General features: G+C 39.9%; 1 protein-coding gene across 1 annotated transcript; it reads left to right on the top strand.

Moving 5' to 3' along the window:
• Nucleotides 1-203: 203 nt before the first annotated feature.
• FEV (FEV transcription factor, ETS family member) lies at nt 204-9994 on the top strand. The gene is made up of 3 exons (XM_075831070.1): nt 204-252; nt 2050-2121; nt 9247-9994. The coding sequence occupies exons 1-3, from the start codon at nt 204-206 to the stop codon at nt 9780-9782; spliced, it is 657 nt and encodes a 218-aa protein (XP_075687185.1). The 3' UTR covers nt 9783-9994.
• The last annotated feature ends 317 nt before the right edge of the window (nt 9995-10311 follow it).

Genomic DNA, 10311 nt, shown 5'->3' with positions numbered 1-10311 from the left:
AGGCGGGTGTAGAAGGGCCCCCATCCTGCAGCCTCTATGACTGTTGCTTGGATATTATCTCCCTCCTCTCATCTCTCCACATTTATTTCTTATTCTCTGCCTGGTCCAGCTCCCTCCTCCAGCATCTAATAGCAATAGTCCTAGTACTAATAATAGGGCTCATCATAGGGTGCCCAACCCCCTGGGTGTCAGTGCTCAGCTCCATGGCTCAGGGCAGTGGATCCCAGCTCCTGCTCAACATGTACCTTACAGGTAGAGACTGAGATGCACATCATTGGGATTTGGGGGTGTAAGGCTTGGGAGACCTCAAAAAGTTTGAATTGTGGGGTGAGGGGGCACCTGGAAGTTCTAACGTCTGATGACCTGGATCCCTGAATCATCATCTTGTGTCTCTTTATGTCTTTGCTGTTGTTTTACCTGCAGTGTCTTCTGTCATTCTGTTCCTTCATCCATCATGATTCTTCTCTGAACCCCAATAGTTGTCTCTGGTCACCCCTGTTCTGATTCCACTGCATCTATATGACCTCCATTATTCTGCAGCTCTTCTCCCTGATCACCCTAAATAATTCCTGACTCCCCAATTCTTACTTTTACCTGTGCAGCTTTTGTAGTGTTTCTGGGGTTTCCTCCTGTAACCCCCAGTCCTCCAGTCGTTATATATCTTTATATATCACTTCTCATTGACTCAGCCCGCCCTTTATCTCAGACACCCCAATACCCTCTGACACCCCACTGCCTTGTTTCTCTAACAGACCTGCAGCCCATTATCCTTTGGTCTAATAGATCTCGCACCCCATTGTCTAACATCCCTAGTAGACCCGGGACCCCCCATTCCTCTCCAATAGGTCTGTCCCCTAACTATCCTGATTCTAGAATAGACCTGACACCTCATTATCTTATAGAACCAGATCTAACACCCCATCTATTTTCTATTACACCTGACACCTCAGTATTTTCTTTCTGTGACCCCACTCCTTTTGTCTCTTTAATATCTGACACCCCGCTTTCTTCATTCCCTGATAGATCTGACACCCCACTACTATCCTTATTTCTAATAGACGTCCCGCAATGGTCCCTCTCCTCACCGGTCCTGCTGCCCCTTCTCTTCTCCCGTCAGCGGCTGCCTTATAATATCCTTGGAGTCGGATTTCCTTTTTCCTGGACGCGTTTCCTGCCGTCTCCCCTTACACTGTCAGCCTGACTATAGGGAGCAGCGGGAACACCCACAAATCAGAGGGACACCTACAAAACTACTGGGGCACCCACAAACCATAGAGACATTCACAAACCAGAGGGACACCCAAAAACTACTGGGACACCCTCAAACCAGAGGAACACCTGCAAACTGTAGGGATAGCCAAAACCAGAAAAACATCGACAAACTACTAGGACCCACAAACCATAGGGATAACCCCAAAATACTAGGACATCCTCAAACCATACTAACACTTACTAACCACAGGGATACCCACAAACCAAAGAAACACCCACAAACTACTAGAACCCACAAACCGTACGGATAGCCCCAAAACACTAGGACACCCTCAAACCATACTAACACCTACAAACCAAAGGGATACCCACAAACCATAGGGATAGCCACAAATCATAGGGATAACTACAATCCATAGGGATAACCACAAAATACGAGGATACCCTCAAGCCAGAGGGACACTTAAAAACCATAGAGATACCCACAATTTAGAGGGACACCCGCAAACTGCTAGGGCACCTTCATACTAGATAAACATCCACAAGCCACAGGAGCCCCGTATATATTGGGGGTCACTCACAAACTACATGGAGTACGGGGAGAATTAGGGGCGCAGAAGTGCAGGGGGGATATTATCTCCATTACTGGGGGATTTCTGTTCTATATCTCGTTTTCCTGGGAGCCTTTGTCAATTTATCAGAATGTCTCCCTATCATTTCCTGCAGAGCTCCCCATGATATACGCAGATATCTCCCCCTATGTGATATATGAGCATTGTCGGGTCGGGAAAAGATCTGCGCTTCTTCTATATAATAAACGATGTTTCTTGGGATCAGATCCTGTAGGTGAAAGTTTCCTAAAGGAGAAAACTCAGAACTGGAGGCCATTCTCTGCCGGAGTCCAGAAAGGTGAGAACAAGACAAAAAATCTATAAAATGACTGATGTAATCTTATTATTAATGACAGGACGAGGATATATAATGTCTGTATATCTAATACAAGTTCACACTCAGCACTAGCAAATTATATTGGGGGAGCAAAACATCATATTTAATGAAAAACGTCTCAGTCATGGGCTGTCTGCATGAAATGTCGCATGATGGGTCGAGACTGTGCCGCACATTTGCGATCTTGAAAATGTAAAAAAAATGATTTGTGCATTCAGAGGATTGGATCTTGAAGAATGTTTGTGTCGCAGTTTTATGAATATGCTGGAATTCCCTTCATGTATATGGCGCAATTATCTGAGGGATTATTACAGACTGAATTATATCTTCCCGGCACCGATACATTATATATGCGAGCCCAAAATACCTTAGTATAATAATATAAATAGATGGTATTATTATAATTATTATATTATCACTTATTATTCCATCATTGTGAACAATTGGGCTGGATTACTTTATAATGACAATATAACAAATTCTAAAACTGAAACAATGTAAGAGACGTAAGTGGGTGATAATTCCCATACAGAATAGTAATAGCAATAGTTGTTGTTATTATTTTTATTATTATTATTTATTTTATTATTATTAGCATTATTATTATTATTATTAATAATATGATAATATTTTTATTTATAATTTTTTATTTACTTTTTAATAAATAAACAAACTAATATGAACTAAATTAAATAATAAAATGGAATAAATGTAAATTATTCTTCTTCCTTCTATTTATCAGTATAATTAGTTATGTATAATTAGTGAATACTTTAGTAATTATTTGTAGAACTTTACTGGATTTGGTTAGCAACAGCAGATATATATATATATATATATATATATATATATATATATATATATATATATATATATATATATATATATATATATATACATATACATTATCTACCTGTATGTTTAATTATGTATAAGTATATAACTGTAGAAAATTACATGTGTATGTATATACTAATATATGTACATATTACTGAATGCATATAGTTATTTTCTTATTATACATAATTAAACACACAGTTATATATATATATATATATATATATATATATATATATATGAACTATATTACTAGTGTACTTTATAGCTGTGCGGCTTTATATAACATACAGTATCATTCTGACTGTTGTAGTTTATAATAAAGGGGATATATATCAGTTCTACATACTGACCACTGGTTCTGGACTTGTATACAGATAATTACTGAGGTTCATTGTGTATTTTGACTGTAGCTGACCGCTGGTTCTTTACAGTTCCAGCAGGGACTCCGGTACCATGGACAGCTCCAGGAGTGTCAGCAGCATCAGCTGGTGCAGAATTCCACAAATACAATGGGGATAATATTAATATCTGACTACAATTTTTGAACGATTATTCCAGCTGAGAATTAGATCATTGGTTGTTCCTGTACATTATTATTACACCGGGTCACTGGCTATTACTTCTTATTATTGCTCTGAACTCATTGTAGAGTCAGGATTCTGAAGGAACATTCCCCAAACCCAATAGGGTCTATATTGGACCCCAGTCCCTCAGTAATAATCTGCATTATATGCGGGAATATATGAGATTTATAAGGCAACTCTTGTGCTCAGTTTATTCCGTTTTCACAAAATCTCTCAATAGAAATATCAGGATATTTGGGGATTTCAGTCATTGAAATGCAGCTCATAACAATCCCTACAATCACCAATACATCCCAATGAAGACTATACAGAGGTCACAGCTCAGGGTATAAACTAGTGGGATCCAGGACAGAAGCAGAGCCAGGGACACAAATATTACATTTTAATATTATAATATGATTAAGTACTTTAGTTACATAGTTACATAGTATGGTTGGAAAAAGAGATATATAGTTCAAGTTCAACCAAGGATGGGAGAAAGGGAAGGGATGGGAGAAACCATAGAACTTTATTTTACCCCTATTGATCCAGAGGAGGATTTAAAAAAAAATGAAAGTAAAATCAGTAACTAAATATAAAAATTACCCATAAGGCATTAACCAATCTTCCCTAAAAAAGGAAAAATGTACCTTCTGATCCCAAGTGGCGATCAGACTAAATCAACATTCAAACAAGATTTCTATACATTGACATAGGCACGGATATTATTATGTTCCAAAAAAATAGATTGTCCTTTTTTAAAGGTTATATAAACCTTTTAAGGGAATTTTTTTGTAAAAAGGTCAGTCGGTGTGATTGGTGCAACTTTATAATTAGTTTTTATTAAAAATTATTTTTACTTTTTGAGATACAGCTGCTCTGTATTCTCTATGCAGAGCAGCTGTATCATTTGCCAAATCCACATGCAGGACTGACGGGTTCAGTGACAGCAGGTCCAGCATGTGTCTGACATGCAGGATCCACTTGTAATCTATCACATCTAAGTTATGAATACAGAGCAGCTGTATCTCACAAAGTAAAAATAATTTTTAATAAAAACTATTTAGAAAGTTGCACCAAACACACTGACGGACCTTTTTATTTAAAAAAAAAAGAAAAAATGCCTTTCAAAGGTTTACACAGCCTTTAAAGCCATCTACTGTTCCTGTGTGACCAGCTCCTGAGGTCGCCTATTCCACAGATTCACAGTTCTCACAGTAAGGCCGGATTTACACGAGCGTGTGCGTTTTGCGCGCGCAAAAGGTACTTAACAGCTCCGTGTGTCAGCTGCGTATGATGCGTGGCAACGTGATTTTCGCGCAGCCGCCATCATTATGACACTCTGTTTGTATGTTTGTAGCACGTGGTGCTTTTCTGTTTACATTCATACTTTTTACTGCTGTTGCGCGAATCCCGCGCGTCACACGGAAGTGCTTCCGTGTGCTGCGCGTGATTTTCACGCACCCATTGACTTCAATGGGTGCGAGATGCGCGAACAGTGCAGAAATATAGGACATGTCGTGAGTTTTAATCAGCGGACACACGCTGCGTGAAACTCACGGACAGTCTGCATGGCCCCATAGACTAACATAGGTCCGTGCGAGGCACGTGAAAATCACGCACGTTGCATGGACGTATATCACGTTCGTCTAAATAAGCCCTTAAGAAGACTTCTCGCCTCTGGAGACTAACCCTTTTTTTTCTCCAGACGTAGGGAGCGCCCCCTTGTCTTTTAAGGGGATTTTACATAGAAATGTTTTCACCATATTTTTTTTGTATGGGTCATTCATATATATATATATTTAAGTTAGTCATGTCCCCCCTTAGTCGTCTCTTCTCAAGGCTAAATAGGTTTAATTCTTTTAATCTTTCCTCATAACTAAGATTCTCCGCGTCCCTTATTAGTTTAGCTGCTCTCTGTATTTTGGCATCCTTTCTATGAACTGGAGCCCAGAACTGAACTGCATATTTTAGATATTCTTTGTAAAGTGGTAATATTATATTCCTGTCCCGCGAGTCCATGTCTCTTATAATACACGACCGGCCAACCAGGGTAGTTTCCCTCCGTCCTGGTACAGAAACGTTGGAGGGAAACTGACGCCAGAACTGATCCCATGCTTTCCTATGGGAGCAGTTTTGGCATAATTTGCATCTGTTTTAATGCCGGACAGAAAAATGTTATCAGTTGTGTCCGGCTAAGGCTAAAATATATTTGAACGGGCCCCACTAATATATATGAACCCTTATTTAGTCACTGTATAGCGGTATGATTTAAGTATTGTATTTCATTATCATTAGGGGCTGTGTAATAGTATGTTTTAGACACTGTATGGTGGTATTTAGGCGCTGTGCGGAAGTATTATTTAGGCGCTGTGTGGTAATATTATTTAGGCGCTGCGTAGTAGAATTATTTAGGTGCTGTGTGGTTCTATTATTTAGGCGCTGCGTAGTAGAATTATTTAGGTGCTGTGTGGTAGTATTATTTAGGCACTGTGCGGAAGTATTATTTAGGTGCTGTGTGGTTCTATTATTTAGGCACTGTGTGGTACTATTATTTAGGCACTGTGTGGTTCTATTATTTAGGCACTGTGTGGTACTATTATTTAGGCACTGTGCGGAAGTATTATTTAGGTGCTGTGTGGTAGAATTATTTAGGTGCTGTGTGGTAATATTATTTAGGTGCTGTGTGGTAATATTATTTAGGCAGTGTGCGGAAGTATTATTTAGGCGCTGTGTGGTAGAATTATTTAGGCGCTGTGTGGTACTATTATTTAGGCGCTGTGTGGTACTATTATTTAGGCAGTGTGTGGTACTATTATTAAGGGACTGTGTGGTACTATTATTTAGGCACTGTGTGGTACTATTATTTAGGCGCTGTGTGGTACTATTATTTAGGCAGTGTGTGGTACTATTATTTAGGCACTGTGTGGTACTATTATTTAGGCACTGTGTGGTACTATTATTTAGGCGCTGTGTGGTACTATTATTTAGGCAGTGTGTGGTACTATTATTTAGGCACTGTGTGGTACTATTATTTAGGCAGTGTGTGGTACTATTATTTAGGCACTGTGTGGTACTATTATTTAGGCAGTGTGTGGTACTATTATTTAGGCACTGTGTGGTACTATAATTTAGGCACTGTGTGGTACTATTATTTAGGCGCTGTGTGGTACTATTATTTAGGCACTGTGTGGTAGTATTATTTAGGCAGTGTGTGGTACTATTATTTAGGCAGTGTGTGGTACTATTATTTAGGCACTGTGTGGTACTATTATTTAGGCAGTGTGTGGTACTATTATTTAGGCACTGTGTGGTACTATTATTTAGGCAGTGTGTGGTACTATTATTTAGGCACTGTGTGGTACTATTATTTAGGCAGTGTGTGGTACTATTATTTAGGCGCTGTGTGGTACTATTATTTAGGCGCTGTATGGTACTATTATTTAGGCAGTGTGTGATACTATTATTTAGGCACTTTGTGGTACTATTATTTAGGCACTGTGTGGTACTATTATTTAGGCAGTGTGTGGTACTATTATTTAGGCACTGTGTGGTACTATTATTTAGGCAGTGTGTGGTACTATTATTTAGGCAGTGTGTGGTACTATTAATAATTTAGGCAGTGTGTGGTACTATTATTTAGGCACTTTGTGGTACTATTATTTAGGCACTGTGTGGTACTATTATTTAGGCAGTGTGTGGTACTATTATTTAGGCACTGTGTGGTAGTATTATTTAGGCAGTGTGTGGTACTATTATTTAGGCACTGTGTGGTACTATTATTTAGGCAGTGTGTGGTACTATTTAGGCACTGTGTGGTACTATTATTTAGGCAGTGTGTGGTACTATTATTTAGGCACTGTGTGGTACTATTATTTAGGCAGTGTGTGGTACTATTATTTAGGCGCTGTGTGGTACTATTATTTAGGCAGTGTGTGGTACTATTATTTAGGCACTTTGTGGTACTATTATTTAGGCACTGTGTGGTACTATTATTTAGGCAGTGTGTGGTACTATTATTTAGGCACTGTGTGGTACTATTATTTAGGCAGTGTGTGGTACTATTATTTAGGCACTGTGTGGTACTATTATTTAGGCAGTGTGTGGTACTATTATTTAGGCACTGTGTGGTACTATTATTTAGGCAGTGTGTGGTACTATTATTTAGGCAGTGTGTGGTACTATTATTTAGGCACTGTGTGGTAGTATTATTTAGGCAGTGTGTGGTACTATTATTTAGGCAGTGTGTGGTACTATTTAGGCACTGTGTGGTACTATTATTTAGGCAGTGTGTGGTACTATTATTTAGGCACTGTGTGGTACTATTATTTAGGCAGTGTGTGGTACTATTATTTAGGCGCTGTGTGGTACTATTATTTAGGCGCTGTGTGGTACTATTATTTAGGCACTGTGTGGTACTATTATTTAGGCAGTGTGTGGTACTATTTAGGCACTGTGTGGTACTATTATTTAGGCAGTGTGTGGTACTATTATTTAGGCACTGTGTGGTACTATTATTTAGGCACTGTGTGGTACTATTATTTAGGCAGTGTGTGGTACTATTATTTAGGCGCTGTGTGGTACTATTATTTAGGCAGTGTGTGGTACTATTATTTAGGCACTGTGTGGTACTATTATTTAGGCACTGTGTGGTACTATTATTTAGGCAGTGTGTGGTACTATTATTTAGGCAGTGTGTGGTACTATTATTTAGGCACTGTGTGGTACTATTATTTAGGCAGTGTGTGGTACTATTATTTAGGCACTGTGTGGTACTATTATTTAGGCAGTGTGTGGTACTATTATTTAGGCACTGTGTGGTACTATTATTTAGGCACTGTGTGGTACTATTATTTAGGCAGTGTGTGGTACTATTATTTAGGCACTGTGTGGTACTATTATTTAGGCACTGTGTGGTACTATTATTTAGGCACTGTGTGGTACTATTATTTAGGCACTGTGTGGTACTATTATTTAGGCGCTGTGTGGTAGTATTATTTAGGCACTGTGTGGTACTATTATTTAGGCACTGTGTGGTACTATTATTTAGGCACTGTGTGGTACTATTATTTAGGCACTGTGTGGTACTATTATTTAGGCACTGTGTGGTACTATTATTTAGGCACTGTGTGGTACTATTATTTAGGCACTGTGTGGTACTATTATTTAGGCGCTGTGTGGTAGTATTACATGCCCGCTGTGTTTTCAGTTTGTCAGTATAGGAAATACCTTTTTGCTTATAATGCTGGTATGCAGTGCTGCTCTATGTTTATGTGACTTTTTTAGGCAAAAAAACACACACAGTTTTGATGCAGTTTTTTGTTCATTTTTTGAATAAAGAAATGACTGATGCGTCTCCTTTCTTTTGTGTCCACTCCTGTGTTTGGCTCCAAAAAGAAAGCAAAAAACTGCATCAAAACTGTGTGTGTGATCCTGGCCTTAAAGAGGAGTTTGCGTGGAAAGACATCTGGATATTCCTTTTGAGAGAAGTACCACTGAACCCAGCCAGTCCATCGCAGACCAACACTCCGAGCACTCTCTACCTGCCGCTTATTATTCTGATCCGTTCTCTATATGATCATAAGCAGTTGTGCCACAGTCAGATCAGCTCCACTTATACTTGTGATCTGTATCTAGAATCTGGGGATGAAACATTCGGACTAATGTGTGTTTTTCCCTCCAGGCAGTGGTCAGATCCAGCTATGGCAGTTCCTCCTGGAGCTCTTGTCCGATCACTCCAATGCCAACTGCATCGCCTGGGAAGGCACCAATGGAGAATTCAAACTTACGGATCCTGATGAGGTCGCCAGGCGCTGGGGAGAGCGGAAAAGCAAACCCAACATGAACTATGACAAGCTGAGTCGAGCCCTGCGCTACTACTATGACAAGAACATCATGGCCAAGGTTCATGGAAAGAGATACGCTTACAAGTTTGACTTCCATGGCTTGGCACAGGTGTGCCAGTCTGCGCCCAGCGCCGAACAGTCTCTGTACAAATTCCAGAGCAATCTGCCACATTTACCCTTCCCGGGCCTCTCCAAGCTGAACCTCATGACTTCTGGGGTCTCACCAGCTGGATTCTCATACTGGCCTGGCACCCCGCCAGCGCTGTACCCCAGTCACAGCCTGCAGTCTGCCCCCGGTGGATTTGGCACAGTGTCCACCCCCCACCTTAGCACCATAAACAGTGTGGGCAACATGAGCGCACATTATCATTAACTCATTGTTTGCCAGGTACTGGTAAGGACTGGGCCATCCTTCAGAATCTCTCACTATAAGGTCACAGGTCTAATCTAGTGAGTTCATGTTGTATCATTCACTATTATGTGGAAACGTAACAAAAAAAAACTAATTACCATTTATTGCAGAAAGAATGACACATTTGTATCGCTCTCTTCCCCCAAAAAACAAGCCGCATTTCATGTGTAAAAACTGGTGGAGCAGACCTATGAAGCAATTTGATAGGTTAGTAAAAAAAGGTTTGGTCACTGTAGCTTTATAAACATGGTTAAAGAGGCTCTAGTGGGTCTTCTAGGATAGAGGAGGAGGGGCTGGGCTCAGGGGTATATCATTTTCTACTGTTTCTCCCACCCTCTCATAGAAAGAGAGCCTGTGAGTCTTGCATCACCTGCCCACTCATAGAGAAAGCCTGTGAGTCCTGCTTTCCCCTGCCATACAGAGTGAATGCCAGCTCTTCCTGTCTTGGTGTGTGTGTATATATATACAGAAAAAGCCATCAATTACTGAG

Source organism: Rhinoderma darwinii, chromosome 6 (genome assembly GCF_050947455.1).
Source record: "Rhinoderma darwinii isolate aRhiDar2 chromosome 6, aRhiDar2.hap1, whole genome shotgun sequence".
NCBI classification, from domain to species: Eukaryota; Metazoa; Chordata; class Amphibia; order Anura; family Rhinodermatidae; genus Rhinoderma; species Rhinoderma darwinii.
The sequence above is the reverse complement of the archived record's forward strand: the minus strand, read 5'-3'. Positions and strand labels throughout refer to the sequence as shown.

Excerpts from the sequence above, each read along its gene's own strand:
- FEV (XM_075831070.1), top strand. The coding sequence starts at position 204 with ATGGCTCAGGGCAGTGGATCCCAGCTCCTGCTCAACATGTACCTTACA. Across the intron at positions 253-2,049 it reads GCTCAACATGTACCTTACAG|ATCCTGTAGGTGAAAGTTTC; the intron begins GTAGAGACTGAG and ends TCTTGGGATCAG. Across the intron at positions 2,122-9,246 it reads CTCTGCCGGAGTCCAGAAAG|GCAGTGGTCAGATCCAGCTA; the intron begins GTGAGAACAAGA and ends TTTTCCCTCCAG.